Source organism: Siphateles boraxobius, unplaced genomic scaffold (assembly GCF_051911475.1).
Source record: "Siphateles boraxobius isolate OS27281-9 unplaced genomic scaffold, OSU_SipBor_1 73, whole genome shotgun sequence".
Classification (NCBI taxonomy): Eukaryota; Metazoa; Chordata; class Actinopteri; order Cypriniformes; family Leuciscidae; genus Siphateles; species Siphateles boraxobius.
In genome coordinates, this window is record NW_027509201.1 from 2,572,637 (window position 1) to 2,589,277 (window position 16,641).

Here is a 16,641-nt window from a genome sequence, read left to right on the forward strand (position 1 = left end):
TATTGGGAATTGGATCCCATAATGCAATGCACTCAACCTGAAGTTAAGTGTAAAGTATGACTAAAACCCAGGGTTTGTTCGATTTGAAGCAGTGTTGCACAGACATCAGTATAGCAAGAGTGATTAGAGGCAGATAAACACCTATAACGTCATGGGCCAAATGGAGAAGTCATGTGACATGTAGCACACTGCAAAGTATGCAATAAGCAAATCTCTTGGTTCTAATAGCCAATAAGGAATCTCAATCATTAAGCAATTAAACCCTGAAAAAAAAAAAAAAAGACTCCTACATATTTGAAAGCTCAATTATATTGCCAGTCAATAAAGAACCAAAATTTAAAAATATACAGGCTTTATTTAACCATTTAAATATGTACATTCTGTAACAAAACAGACAAGAATGGTTCATTTCATCATAAAACATTCATAATGTTATAAAATCTTATAAAACATTCACAATATACAAGAGGCTGTTTAACCTCCTTGTTGAATCTTTTTTTGGCAATGGATGATTGTAGGTATTCCACGTTGTGCAAAATTCACTTCACATTTTAGGAAGATAAAACATTTTAAAAAGTCTTTCAAAACAGTTAAGAATCCAAAGGCATTTTTTTTTTAAAAGTTCTTGCAACATTTTCCCTTGTGGTGCTCAGAGGCGACGGACGTTTCTTTTGCTTCGAGTGGAGCCGACGACGAGTGTCTTCTGGGAGTGGGAGAAGCCTCGGACTGATCTTCGGCACGGGTCGGAGTTGTGGAACGCCGACTGGCACAGTGTGCAAAACTCAAAAGCGCAGCTGATGCGTGTGCACACGGCCTGCTGCATGTCGGAGTCGACGCGTGCCGGAGAGCCACAGAGAACACACGGTCGCAGAGACTCGTGCTGCTTGAGGGATCTGGCAGCCTAGAAGAAAAACACATTCACATCAGCTGCCAGACACGTACAACTAAACTCATGTGTGTATCAGAAGAGACAATTTAACTTTTCTCATTTCCCAGGTTCTCAGAAGCCATTATAGTTGGGTAAACTTCTAGTGGTGAAAGGAAACTATAACAAATAATTGGTGTTCCCATTTGCCCCAATAGCAAAAGAAAAAACCCATGTTCTATGACTTTTAATAGGGGCGTTTACGCGAGACAGAACGGAAAAACAAAACGCGTGTATTTTGGCCGTTCATTTACGCAACAGCGTTTTAGGCGCCTGAAAACATTAACATTTGAAAACTGGTTTCAAGGTTCAAGTTTTAGAAAACAATACTATTATAGTCTGTGTATGTACCCCAAAAAAATTTTAAATTAAGGCCAGATTTACTAAACAGCGCAAATTAGCGAGAGCGCAACTCTAAATAAGCACCGATGGGAGTCGTCCAGCGTGATCTACTGACAACACACAAATAAAAGACGCAGCCAGATCATTTCCATAATGACCAACACAATCTACCAGTTAGTGTCTAGATGTGCTTTTATGGGGCGGTAAATAATGGTGCAAACCATTCTCCTCATAAATTCTGTGTCTGAAAGGGGAAACTCCTACAAACGCATATGCAATAAGGTCAGCTGCAAAGACAACCCTGTCCACATCTTTCAGCGCTCATTTTGCAATGCATGTCTTTAGGAAATACTGAGTTTAACACCAAATGAAGGTTTGCGTTGCTGCAAGCGGTTAGTAAATCTGGCCCTTAGGGTTTCATTACAAAGTGACATCGCCAACTGCTTGCCTGGCAGCAGAATATAACGCTTTTAATCATTTCATGAATGGTATCATTTTGACAACGCTGTCGTCCGCACGCGAAAAACAGAGGAAGAACTCCTTTAAGTAGGCTACATCGTTGCGGTGAAAATGTACCATAAAAGAGGAAAACTTAGAGACATTAAGTTGGTCAGAAGAGAGAAAGACAAATCCATCCCTACCTCAGCCAATCACACAACAGAATTGATAAGTGATCAGCAATTTCATATAAATTTACACTTTTTTTAAAGTAAAATGTATATTTAAAGAAAGAAAGCTGGATTTACAATGTTTACTGTGAAAACGCATCACAGTCTGTGAAAAGGATCCATAATTTAGTGTAACGGAGATAAAAAAATAAAATAAAAAATTACCTCTTGAAACTGTTGGAAGCGAATTGATTTGGATGAGTTTTGCGCTCCACCAGTCTGGCACTGCGACTTCTTAACAGCCTTGTGAATGGGCGTCGAGGCGACGGTCTGCATGCAAGAGAACACCACCCTGCTCAAGGTGAAGTCTCGTGATAATGATCCCACGGGGCGGCCCGAGTCCTGGAATCAAAAAACAAACAATTAGAACTGAAAGATAGCAAAACAACAATTATGAAGGCTCTAATCATGTTCGAACCACAAATATGCACACTTTTATAAGTGACACTGCGGTTTGTCTCAAACCAAATTTTAAGCTTGGAAGTGGTTTTGAGGGTTTTTTGTGTATGTGAATACAAGATTGAAACCAAACTCTTTAATAAAAGAAAAACCCTAATATTAAAATCAAAGCATTATTGTGGTAAGAAAAAAAGCTTTTTTTTGTAATGGTGTTTTTTTCTTTGAGCGATCTTGAGGTAGTCATTTGACAAGCTTAATTCTGTTTGGCACCTGAAAGAACCAATTCAAGTCCATTTCATTTAGCTTAAACTAAACCATTACAATGTGAACTTTGCATTATATAAAAGTTAATAAAACAGCACATGGGTGAATAGGTCCAGTTGTCATCTGAATGTCTCTTACCCTTTGTGTTCTTTCTGCTTTTTTGCAGCGCTGAAGGGCAACATGATCCTGGGAAATGATTTTCCGCCATGTCTGGCTCACTTTTTTACAGCTGCAACAGATCAAACAGACAGTCAGTCAATCTGATCCACATCAGTGTCAGATCAAATCACAGGAAAAATAATGAAACTAAACGGGACGTTACCTTACTAAGTCGCAATCTCCCAGCAGGCCCAAAACCCTGGCGAGAATGTGCCTCATGTCCTTCTTCAACAGTTCACAAAGGAGGTCTACAAACTGCAGTCCCATCTTCTGACCGATCACATTATGCAGCCCGAAATTCACAGCAACCTTATTGACGACGGTCCAGTCGTAACTTCTGCTCTTTTTATAGCTTTTGGCCAGTTCTCTGCACACCTCCTCCTGGAAATTCAGCACGGGTAGACAGAGCGCAGAATGACACTCCGCATCCGAGGATTGAGAGGACACATTTTCCACTTTACTCCTCTCCAATGAGTCCATGCCACCCACATCCCCGTGATCCAACCGGCTGTTTTGGAGGGAAAGGTAGCCGCTGTCCTCAGCTAGGCCACAACTGCTGAGCATCAGCTCGTCGTCTGACGTGACCTCTAGAGAATGACGCTTATTCTGGTAGTTTTCTTTATTGTGGGGACCTTTGCTTCTGGCCTCCGTTGGGGTGGAGACGATGGCCGTCACCGGTGAGCTTGGGGCGGCCGTTTTCCGTGGAGAAACGGTGTGGCACTTCATCTCACCGAGGTCCGATTTAGCTTTCTCCATGTGGCATAAAACGGTACAATCGTCACTGTAGCTTGGACACTTCATAATGAGTCCAATTCAGACCGCAAACTAGAGGAAATGAGAAATAAGACATGTTAAAGTATGTTGGACAAATTGTTATATGTCATTACTAACCCAATAATGTGAACATTTTATAAAGCCACATTAGCCAAACTACTAGTTTGACATGTACAGTCAGTACAAGTAAATATACCCCCCCCCATCTTCCAATACAAAGGTCTAAACACTTGTGACTGCTCTAACACTCTTATATCAAGAATATTTGAGATGCTAAACGACCTATTAAGGTGTAAAGCCTTTTTCCCTCCTTTTTGCTAAAAACAAGAAAAAAATAACTGCCAATGGGGTACAAAAAAAACAACATATTTTTCCATTTGAATTAAATTCTCATGTCTTACAATTGGCAGATTTTACTTGTTTTCAGCAAAAAGTAACTTGATTTAAAAAGTATTCCCAGAAAACATGACTTAAAATGACATCAACTTAAAGAAGCTTAGGTACACAAATACCTAATATGGAAGTCATATTTTTTACACTGTAACTTAGGCCTATATTGGAACTGCATTAACTAATTGCAGATTTTCTTTATGTGTTATGTGTCCAATACGTTTAAAACATAAATAATTATATAAACTCATATAGAAACACAAAGCACAATGTCCCTCCTTTTTTTAAGGCTCAAATGGAAACGCATTAGCCTGCTCTCGCGTTTTAAACATTACAGCCTTAATATAAAAACACAGTGATAATGGATGTTGAAATAATTCATTTTTGTTGCCTGATATTTAATGTGTTAAGATGTTATAGTGGATGCGTTTATTTGTACTTTTAAATTTACGCGCCTAAGTGCATGCATTCCTGACGTGGCTCCTCATGATGCACACTACTGAGGCCACATACTAGCTTTAGGACAACTTAAAATCGATGTTCCTACGCAAAAATGCTTATAACGTTTCTTTGAATGGCTTCTATAATACAAATAGATAAATTGCATTATACAAAAATACAATACTAAACTCAAATCTGAGACCATCACATTGAGTGATCGAAAAAATGTCTGGACAACTAGCAACTATTTGCTCAAAATCCTATTTAAAGAGTTATATTTTCACGAAACTACAAAAATATAACATTAAAGTAGTCGTCTCTTACCTCTAAAATATAAAATCACGTTTGTATAGTCCTCATATGTCGTTACAAACACGTCCTGGTCGCTATTGCAGTTGTAGTACAAGCATTTAAGCGGCAACACAATGGTTAGTGAGAGTTTCAGGAAAAAGCGCCACTTGCAAATGTATTTGAAATTTGGCGAAAAACCGTCTAGCCAACCAGAGCGCAGTGGAATACCTTTAAACGACCAGCAGCCAATGAAAGCGTACGCCGGAAGACTGAAGTGATGTCATGACGCAGATAGCTCCTAAACGTCAACATGCATAAAGAGCGCCAACCAATCAAAGGCGCGCTTGGGGGGAAAAGCGCCTTTTTTAAATAAATCAATAAAGTGGACTTTAAAAATGTTTTTTTAAATTATTATTATTGGTTATTACCGAGATTATACAGGAACCATTAAGGTTTTTAAAAGTAGTCTCTTAATCTCACCAAGGCTGCATTTATTTGATTAAAAATACAGGAAAACCAGTAATATTGTGAAATATTATTACAATTTAAATGAACTGGTTTCTGTGAATTTTCAGCATCATTGCTCCAGCCTTAATTGTCACATGAATAATCTCTCAGAAATCATTCTAATATGCTGATTCGCTGCTCAAGTAACATTTATTATTATTATTCACGTTAAACAGTTGTGCTGCTTAGTATTTTTGTGGAAATTGTTTTTTAAAGGATTCTTTGAAGGATAGAAGGTTCAAAAGAACAGCATTTATTAAAAATAATTATTTGTAATATTTATTAATTTCATAAACGTCTTTACAGTCTTTAAAAAAAAAAATCATTTTAATGTGCCTTGGTTAAATAAAAGTGCTCATTTCTTTTTCTTTTTAAATCTTACTTACCCCAAACTTTTAAAAGGCAGTGTATTATGATTTCCAAAAAAAAAAACAAAAAAACATTGATAATAAGAAATGATCTTAGAATGATTTCTGAAAGATCATGTGACACTGAAGACTGGAGCAATGAAGCTGAAAATTCAGCTTTGCACCACAGGAATAAATTACATTTTAAACTATATTACAACAGCTTTTATATAAAATCCTGCCATTAAAAAGTTTTAAAAAAAATAATGTATGTTATAGCCAGCTCTACATATTATTTTATGAGCTAGAAATGGCTCTTTGCGAGTTAAATCTCTACAAAATGATTTTAAAAAATCTCAAACAACTGTAAAAGTCAAACTAACTGTAATTAGTCACCTCACCAAAGCATTTCACAGGGCTGTGTGAACTTCAAGAGAAAGCACAGTGTGTGTGAAGCTTCTCAGGGTAATGGTGAGATATACTGCGCTCTTTTCTTAGACCAGACGCTGGCCTCACAATTCAATTTGACACCCATGAAGTCAAACTTTTACACATTTCTTTATTGCCATAAATAACTACTGATTCTGTTCATTGTCCTCGAGAACATCCATGAGGGATTCCTGTTCAGAAAACTGTTGCAAAAACACAATCATCTCCTCTAGCAGTTCCTCTCCTTGTAAAAATCCACGCACGTCATGAATGGTTTTTCCAATCCTGTGATCAGTGATCCGGTCCTGTGAGAAGTTATACGTCCTGATTTTCTCTGATCTGCCTTTGGTGCCAATCTGTAATAAGAGAAGTAAAATGTAGTTTATGTATATTATTAACATAAATCAACTAAACCAATTATTTCTGATATTAGATAGTCACTTATACATCAACATTGACAATTCTACAGTAGCCTTATTCTGTCCATTATAAAGTTAAACTCAATGTGAATTGATGTTCGCAACTGTTAATGCAATGTACTTCCAGGTAAAACAGGATATTCAGAGAATACCAAATTGATGTGGCTAAAAAGTCATTTCCAGCATGAACTCTTTTAAAAAGAGAATCAAGGCCTGGGCCCGTATTCCTAAAGAATCTAAGAATCCTCTCAGAAAACTCTTAATTTAGCTTAAAAACTTTCACGTAGGAGTCTTAGCTTAAGAGTGATTCGGGACCGATCTGAGAGCAACTCTGAGTAAGGAAAAGACAAAAACTTTTATCTTAGTGAGGAGGCGGGGCTGACCCCGTTGCTATGTATGACACAATCTTTTGAAGACTGTGATTGGTTGGTTGTCCAAGAAGGGAAAAAAGAGTGATTAGGGTCTATTCTAAGCCTTCACTTTGAAATTACATGCGTAATTTTTCCTATTTGACCATTCTCACACACACACACACACACACACACACATTATATTTCTGTATATAAATCCTTTTTTTTATTTACCATACTGTTAATTTCCTATAAGGTATTTGATTGGATTAGAATGATAAACATTTTTCCACTGTCTATTTAAGTGTTGGTTTGAATGTTGGTTTTAATGTAACAAACATGGAATAAAAAACAGGAAGGACAAGAAAGCTCAACTGGACAGAGTAACAGTGTTTACTGTGAGCCCAGTTAGTGGATGAACACAAGGCCATCCTTAAAGGAACATCAGGCCGGGTGTCACAGCACAGAAGCAGACGTGGGAGCTTATAGTGGTTAATAATATATTATTTACGGTTCATTCCCCCTCCTTGTGTGGAAGCCTGCTATATTCATAAATGCATTTTTTGACCCTGCAATGTGGGAATGTCCAGTGGAAACTAAATGAACTGCGACACAATAAGAGGTTCTGAAAGTGCTGTAATTGTTTGTGATCACTGCTTACAGAAGTTTGTGACAGAACCAAATCATCACTGCTGCATTGATGCATTTTCCCAGCTGCCAAATATCTTAATGTACAGTAGTGATTTCATTTCTGGCACTACGCCATTCCTGCGCTGTGTCGGAGATGTTATTGTGTCTCTAATAAAATCGGTCACAAACATGATCCCTGCACGATCTAATCTATAGTGTCTTATTAACTCACTGTCATCTATTGACTGCAATGCATTTCTTCTCCCTCTTCGTCTTTCTGCCATTTTCTCCTCTGCTAAAAAAACTCTTGAGCAGGGGTGGTAAAAGTGCTCAAAAATTATACTTGAGTAAAAGTATATATACCTAAATAAAAAATGACTCCAGTAAAAGTAGAAAGTCCTCCATTCAAACATCACTTGAGTAAAAGTACAAAAGTATCCGTTTTAAAACGTACTTAAGTACAGAAAGTAAAAAGTAAATATTCAAACTGTAAATCTCAATAATTAAACATTGCATATCACTCCCAAAACAATTGATCTGTTTTAATTGAACAAATTATTAGATACTGCAATTAAGAATTTGTTAGATTTGCAATCATAAGAGACAATGAAGCACCTTGCATCAATTCTAAACAAATTCATTAAGTTTAGTGACAGAATATTATGGTGCAATGACTGGTAGGCCATTCTTTGATACAGATTTTACAATTTCAATTCAATTATTGTGGTTTGATTCTGATCTTGATTCAATAGATTCATTTTGATAAATATTTGGTACAGTAGATACATGTTAATTTTTAAATTAAGAAAATCTCACCTAATTCTGTAAACATAGGCTACAGAGAGCCCTGTCAGCTGGTATTATTACATGTTAAAAATACATGTGATTTTTATTATAATAACAACTTTATAATATTTTAATGATATAAGTAAAAATATAATAAATATATAGTGCACATTTAACAAAATACTAATTTATACTAATATTACATATATTATAAAATACTAATTTTTCTAGCCAACTAACATACTATGGTCATTAAATGTTTGTTTTTTTCCTGAGGTAAATGTAACGTTATGTGTAATGTTCTCCAGCTGATTTATTGACCTCTATCTGCAGTTGAAAAACACTGATTTATTGATATTATGTATAAGGTATATACATTTCGGTAAGTTGTACTGTATCTTTCAACATAGGCTACCTATTATTGTTCATTTGTGTTTATTTACAATTAACTAGTAGTAAAGAGATTAACGGCACCCCATAGCAGGCGCTAGCTATCTGTCACATCGCATTTAAAAGCCCCAAAACGGTATTTATTGTTTGAAAATGTATTGTTTGTTGGAGTAAGAGTAAAAGTAGATGCAAATAAAACATACTCAAGTAAAGTACAGATCCCCGAAAAAAATACTTAAGTAAAGTAACGAAGTATTTCTACTTCGTTACTTACCACCACTGCTCTTAAGCCTCTTAAATGCCCTCGTCCGTGCTCCTAACAATTTTGACCTTAAGACCTCTTTTAAGGGTTAAGATGCTTTCTGAATTACTTTTTTCTTTACTAGGATTTTTTCTTTAATTTTAGGAGTAAACGCCCACATTTCTAAGAATTTTCTTAGAATTTTGTCACTAGGAGCTGCTTTTTGCATTAAGATTCTTTGGGAATACGGGCCCTGGTTATTAGAGAGGGTAGCGGAATAGAATCAGGGCCCAGTTGCCATTTTTATTTGTTTTTTATTTATGAATTTTCTTTTTTATGTTATGTCATTGATTATCACACAATCTATAAGTGTCTTGTTTAGATGTTATGTGTTGAGGACCACAATGGAAATAAGTCCTGGACTTTATTGTGTTTTTATCCTCGATTGTATTTGTTGCCTTTTTTTTTTGTCTCATGTGTAAGGCATTCTTGATACAATTAAATAAATCAAATCAAATCAAATCAAAAACAGCTCTTGGTTTACATTGTCCAATAGCCTGTGTGACCAAAGTGTTATATCAGAGGAAGATTATATTTTGCTTAAAGATTATGAAGATTTTTTTTCTTCTTTTGAATAACATGCACTGATGCTCTGGTTTCGATGTACCTGGAGTTTGCGAGCCTGGTATCTCTTGCTGGTCTCGTCCTCCAGCCGGGCGCTGTAGAGTTTGGCTCGCAGGAGTGTCATCGCCGTCTCTTTGTTCTTGATCTGGGAGCGCTCCTGCTGGCACTCAGACACTGTGCCTGAAAATAGCACAAATTATGAAAAAGTCATATTTATTGTGAAAGTATTACAATCTAAAATAACTGTTAAAAAGCTATTTATTCCTGTGATGCTAAGCTGAATTTTCAGCGTTATTACTCTGTCTTCAGTGTCACATGATGCTTAGTATTTTTGTGGAAACCGTATACTTATGATAATTATTATGGTTTTTACGACATTTATTATTATCATGTGACACTGAAGACTGGAGTAATGATGCTGAAAATTTAGCTTTGCGTCACAGGAATAAATTACAATTTAATATACATTCATTTAGAAAATTGTAAAAAATATTTTAAAATATTACTGTTACTATACATACAACAGTATATATATATTTGTATATAGGGCATAGGTTTGATTTTAACATTGGTGGGGACACAAACGCACTTTTGACCATAATTTCATGTCATCTAAATTTATAGATATGGTAGCCAACCCATTCATAACTCATAATTTTGATTATGTAAACCAACAAAATTACAATTTAGCTTTCTGTACTTTATGATAGAATATTAAAACAAGCATACATTAATAACAGCAAAAAATGTTATTCAGGGATTGACATTAAGGTTTTAAGTCTGTATTGACTTTAATTATGTATGTAATGTTATAAGTTAAAGGTAATGATGACAAGGAGACTTTAACTTGACTCTGTCCATAATGCAATCATCAACATCTCTCAAACATTAACATAATCAGTAAATATTGCATAATGTACAGTATATAGTGCACTTACTGCGAATTACAGTGTTTTTTGTTTCTTGATGACACTGTGCATCACTTTATTTTAATATCAAAAATGAACTAAACCAATGATTCTGAAAGAAAACGCGACTGAGAGTGTACAGTTGCTGTAGAAACACACAACTTCTACATGCATCTCATTAACTGCACACTCTTATTTTAGTGTTGTTTTTAATTTTGTGGAAATTTGAGCTTTGTACATTCAGTTTAACAACATTAAGTTAAAGAGCGTAAACATTACCATTCAACTGAACTGTGCACATAGACTTTGTTTCAAACACTTACCTTACTCCATCCATGCACTAAATGCACGTCCCTAAACTAAAACAGTTTTCAAGCGTATTTACTATGACTTCTCAGATGTGGCTCAAATTAACTAAACAGTGGTTACATATAAATCTTTTTTTAATTGTTTGATCAAAATTATTGTCAGGGACAATTCAGTAGTAGCTGGATATTGGTAAGGACCTGTCCCTGGCGTCCCAACTCAATTCTCCACCTTATCTCCATCCCGCTGACCTGTGGGTAGATGGACGATCCTCACAGCGCTGTCGGTGGTGTTGACATGCTGTCCTCCTGCTCCACTGGCTCTCTTCGTCTCGATCCTCAGATCTTTGGGGTGGATGGTAAATGAGATCTGTGAGGGTAAAGAGAAAGTCAACAATGCAATAAGAGTTCTCTATATTTGTATAATTTTTCTTTATTCATTTCTATGGATGTAAAAAAAAAGCAGGTTGTGATGTTTTTCATATATGTCATGCACATAATGTCTTTTAAATCTGCTCAATAAAAATATATTTTAAAAAAAACCAATGCAATAAGATGAATAATCACTTATACCTGAGTACTGCTCAAAGAACAAGGCTGTCTAGGGGTGTAACAATATATCGTGTCAAATATATCGCAATACAAAAATGCAACAATATGTATCGTGGATAGTTCACCCAAAATGAATATTACTGTGTGAGAATAAATTCAAGTTTTCAGAGTTTTAGTGTCAGTACGACATTAAACTACTATAATGTTGTATATAATGTATAATAATGCAATGGGGGAATATTTGTGGGTCCTGATAATGCCAAATGTCTGATGTTACCAGTAAAAAGTGGCCTATTATTTTAAATATATTTGGTCAGTGACAGAGTGTAAGCATATTCGTCTAAAACAATTCTGTATTTTCAGCTTCTGAATTATGAATATTTTTATTCTGGTGTCTCTTTTGTCCTGTGCTTTGGGTTTCAATGCACCAAATCTAACACTATTCACTTACACCTACAATGTAATACCTAATTTAGCATTTTAATCAATAGTAGTACATTTTTTGTTAACCTTTTATCATATATCTTGGAGTATCGCAATAATATTGTATCGTGAGTTCAGTATTGTGATATGTATTGAATCGTGACATGAGGGTATCGCTACACCCCTAAGGCTTTCTCATGAAATACCGATTCAATTTTAATAATAACACCTAATTTAGACATGCATTTATCTAAATAGCCATTAGAGCTTAAGTTTTGTGTGTACCTCAGTGGGTTGAGGAAGTATGGCCACGGTCATCGTGCTGGTGTGTATGCGACCTTTACTTTCTGTTTTCGGGACCCTCTGGACACGATGGACGCCAGCTTCAAACTTTAACTTTTTATAGCTGAGTGGACCACTGATACTGGCTGCTGCATGTCTGATGCCCCCTAAACAAGCCAAATACACCACTGGAAATGAGCGTTCAGGGCACATGATAACAAAAACACAATCACTGACACAAATTATTAAGAGTTTATAGAGTCTTTGCCTATGACCGGTTAGAAGTAGACAAATGTGTCAACCTAGTTCACTAGACATGACCTCCAGGATTCCAAAGTCCCAGCCATGGAAAGCAGCGAAAGACTGATACATATCGAAGATCTCTGCGGTAAAGAGCATAGCTTCTTGACCTCCGACCCCCATAGTGACCTCTAGGACCAGGTCACTCATGTCGGAGTCCTCTTCTGGGATCAGCAGTGATAAAATCTGGAACACAGAAAATTAAGTATTGAGTGTCGGTTTACATTATGTTTAAACCTATTGGTTTTACAGCATTTTGACTTGCAAAATTTTTCACTACTTTTTGTACTGCCTTAAAGTAATAATTCAATAAGAGTAACAAACAAACAAATAAATAAATAATCATTATCAAGTCATGCTATTAATGTTATTTATATTTTATTTTCACTGGTTATATAATAACTGGATGTTATTAATTAATTAATTTTTAAACAATACAGTGAATGTATCCAGTAAATTAATTAATTTGAATAAAATAAATTGTATACATTTATATATTAATTTCTAATTCGTTTACTGGATACATTAACTGTATTGTTTAAAAATTCATAAATTATTAACTTGTATATTTACTTATACATCAATAATGCTAAAAATATACATTATTGATGTATAGTTTAATACATTATTGTATACTATAAACTATAAAACTTGGATATGTGAGACCCATAAGGTCTGTAAGTGTTTACATGTCATCCATCTCATTCCTTGGTATACTTAAAAAAAAAGAAGATCTGTGACTGTGCAAAGACTGTATGACAATCAATAAGGGTAATTTATTTAATAAAGGTGACTGACATGTTAATGAGAGGATTTCACACCTCACCTTTTGTTTGAGATCTTGAATGGCTGCCAGACAGGTTTCCTTCTCCGACTCTGCAAGTTCATGTAATTCTGGGTCATTGTCTGAAATGAAATGCAGATGCAAATGAAATGGCACTCTAGAAAGCTTTTCAATTTAAGTAAATCTTTCACAGTTCATTACCTTTCAGCAAGTCCTGTGTTTCCTCCAACTCCTTCTGTTTTTCCTCCAATTCTTTGATTTTTTGTACCAAAGGCCCTAGTGCTGAAAGATTATTCCTTTTTATTTTTATATCATCATCATCCAGTGGTTGGTTTTCAGTACTGATGGAGTCCAACCATGTGTTATATTCCAGTTCCTTCTTCCTCAGATAGTCATGTAGAGACTTCTTGTTAAAGATCTCATCCACAGACAGTATCTTAGTGACCATCACAGACTGGGATGTATGTAAGGCTCTTTGAGTGTGTGGTATTGTACTGTTAACAGTCCTGTGAATGGCTGGGTATCTGCATACTGCTCCTCTAATGACTCCTGCTCTCAGTGTCACATTCATTAGCCTCTTACTAAAGCAAACGACTGCCATCTCCACTCAAGTGCCGTATTAAAGGAGGATAAAAGCATTTGCTATTCAAAATAGTTTTCCAAACACTATTTTATTTCAGCCTTCAGTTGACATCTATTAACCACAACATTCACATGTACTTGTACACATTCACCAAGCTTCTTTTTCCGGGTAATCTTTTCTTCTTCAAAATAAAAGTCCGAAACATTACAAACATACTGGAAATATTCAAGACGTTCTGTTATGTATATTATAAAACAATACTTTACATTGTCTAACATTTAGGTAACATTGTATAAAAATAAATTTACACACATTTTAAAATAAAAAATGAAAGTTCATCACGATAGTTCGTCAACACGGAATCTGGAGCACAATACTATTTAAAAATGTTTTATTTATTTATTTTAATAATTTTAATTACTATTATATACGGGAGACACGTCTATATTGTTTTAATAAAATATAATTTATTATTAATTAATCTTATAAAATTTACCTTAATATTGTTTATAAAGGCTTTTTATTTAAAAACAAGACTATATCAATGTAATATATTGAAACCAAGAGAATGCGATTTTAATCATTTAAAATCAAGACGATCTACTATTTATAAAATAATATAATAAAATAATTATCATTTATAATTTATTAGATAATGTGGAAATACAATAAATTCCAAATCGTACTGTAAAAAGCAGTACCACATTAAACCAGGTGATGGTAGTATTGCAAAGGTTATTATATTATTATGTATTGATGTATATTTATTAGAGTGTGTTCTTTATTAAATAAATAATCACACACACACACACACACACACACACACACACACACACACACACACACACACACACACACACACACACACACACACACACACACACACACACACACACACACACACAGTATAACCAATAGATGGCAGTATTAGGAAAGGTATTTATAAATGTAGATCAAGTTTTATTTAGTTTAGTCTTTGTTACTATGCAACATACATGTATAATGTATAATATATATTATACATTATACATGTATGTAGCATAGTAACATAGATAGTAACATATATATATATGTATAGTCATATATAGTCATACTATATATATATAGTCAGACAATATATAATTTTTTTTATTAGACCACATGATTTACTTGTGAATCAAGTGATTCATTCTTTCACAAATTAAGTTTGAACATATACACACATTTGCCATTTATTGCAGAGACTTTCAACTTTTTACATATATATCATATCATATTTTCCAAACATTTTTAAAACTTTTTGCAACTAAATTGATGCTTTACCTGAATAAATTCTACAACAACAGTCCAACACAAATTCCAGAGCTGTTTAGGAATGTCATGTTAGTACATGGCTTCAAATATTGTCTCTAAAATTAATGTTTTGTTAGATCTAATCTTTGCATTCTTTAAAAGGGTTATGTAGGGACAAATAAAACAGAGCCATGTGGATTGTGTAATTCTCACTGGAGGCCGAGGTTTGACATTATGTGGCCCAGAGAAAGAGAAAAGGGTTATGAAAAGTTTAATCCTCTGCAAATTCATGATTATAGAGGATTTACATGGATTTGATCTACAAAGATTGGGTGTGCAGGGGGACAATGAATATACGTCATTACGAGCCACAATATCACATCCAAATCAATTCTTCATCTTGGTGGTGTATTATAAAAAACATATTCAATTCCAGAGCTCAATGTTATAGTCAAGACTCATGTTTAAGGAAATCTGTCTGGAAATATCCTTATATTCCTATAGGAGAAGTGAACAAAAACACTCGGTGAGCAGCTGGAAACCCCTGCCAATGAAGATGGTCTTCATATATTAAGAAGATTACTAATGGACAATAACAATATCCTATTGTCTTCAGCTCCATTGTTCTCTGATTATTTTGGATTCATAATTCCTTTGTGTATGCACATAATGCACACCCTCAAACATCTGACAATCTCTGAGATCCCAAAGTCTCAGTGCAATTATTTACAAGTGACCAGAAACACTTTTTAATTGTGTTTGAAAAAAGTTTCACAAGAATGCTCTAATTTGTACAGAATAGCCAATAATTAAGTTATAGATCATCCACACTACTTAGGCTAGAATAACATGCATAATAAATAAATATAACCCAGCTAACAAATAGTTCTAAGAACGATTGCTAACGTGCCCATTAAGTTATGAAAACGTATTTCTTAATGTTCCCTGAATGTTTAAAATGTCCAGCTTTTTACAGTTTGATTTTTTTTTGTTTCGACCATTAAAAGGATAATTCACCAAAAAATGAAAATTCTGTCATCATTTACTCACCCACAAGCTGTTCCAAAACGTTATGAGTTTCTTTCTTCTGTTGAACACAAAAGAAGATATTCTGAAGAAATATAACAAGTTGATGCAGCCATTGATTCCATAGTATTTTTCCTATATGGAAGTCAATGTGGTCCATCAACTGTTTGATTACCAACATACTTAATAATTTATTATTTTGTGTTCAACAGAACTAAGAAAATCATACAGGTTTAGAACAACATGAGGGTGAGTATATGATGATAGAATGTTCATTCTTTGGGTGATCTATCCCTTTAAGGGAACATTCTATTTTATAATTTTGTGAATGTTACATTTGGAACATACGTTCTCTGAACGTTCTGAAACAAGTAACATTAAAAAGGAAACGTTAGAGGGACGTCCAAATAAAACTCCTCAGGAAAACGTTATATGAACGATGTATAAATAGCCTAATGTTTTTCTGCAAACATTTTGAGAACATTATTAAAGACCAGATAACTTTGAAAACGTTTGTTAATCACTTTGAGAGAACCTTGTCAGAAAGTTCTGAGTTCGTTCCCTGCGATCTGGAAATTAAGCTAGGCCTATATTTATTTGCATAGCAAAGCCAGTTTAATAAACTCACATTGAAAGACTTTGTGAATATATGTAGCCTACTTTTATGTAAAACATTATTTCACAATCACTGCACGCTTGTTAATTTATATACATTTAATAAAAAAAAACATATTTCCATGTTATTTTTCATCTAGCCTCCTGCACTGCTGCGTTGCGATGTGTTATTTGTCTTAAATGTAGCCTATCAATTGTAATGACGTGTTTCTGAC

General features: G+C 34.6%; 2 protein-coding genes across 2 annotated transcripts; both read right to left on the bottom strand.

The window, feature by feature from the left end:
* Positions 1-335: 335 nt before the first annotated feature.
* On the bottom strand, positions 336-4,813 carry fbxo5 (F-box protein 5). The gene is made up of 5 exons (XM_077217481.1): positions 4,687-4,813; positions 2,921-3,582; positions 2,737-2,827; positions 2,101-2,277; positions 336-901 (listed from the first exon to the last, which is right to left on the bottom strand). Exons 2-5 carry the CDS (start codon positions 3,556-3,558, stop codon positions 650-652), a joined length of 1,158 nt encoding a protein of 385 aa, XP_077073596.1. The 5' UTR covers positions 3,559-3,582; positions 4,687-4,813; the 3' UTR covers positions 336-649.
* Positions 4,814-6,049: 1,236 nt separating this feature from the next.
* mtrf1l (mitochondrial translational release factor 1-like) lies at positions 6,050-13,679 on the bottom strand. The gene is made up of 7 exons (XM_077217482.1): positions 13,132-13,679; positions 12,973-13,052; positions 12,149-12,332; positions 11,850-12,013; positions 10,842-10,959; positions 9,420-9,556; positions 6,050-6,292 (listed from the first exon to the last, which is right to left on the bottom strand). Exons 1-7 carry the CDS (start codon positions 13,529-13,531, stop codon positions 6,083-6,085), a joined length of 1,293 nt encoding a protein of 430 aa, XP_077073597.1. The 5' UTR covers positions 13,532-13,679; the 3' UTR covers positions 6,050-6,082.
* Between the last annotated feature and the right edge of the window lie 2,962 nt (positions 13,680-16,641).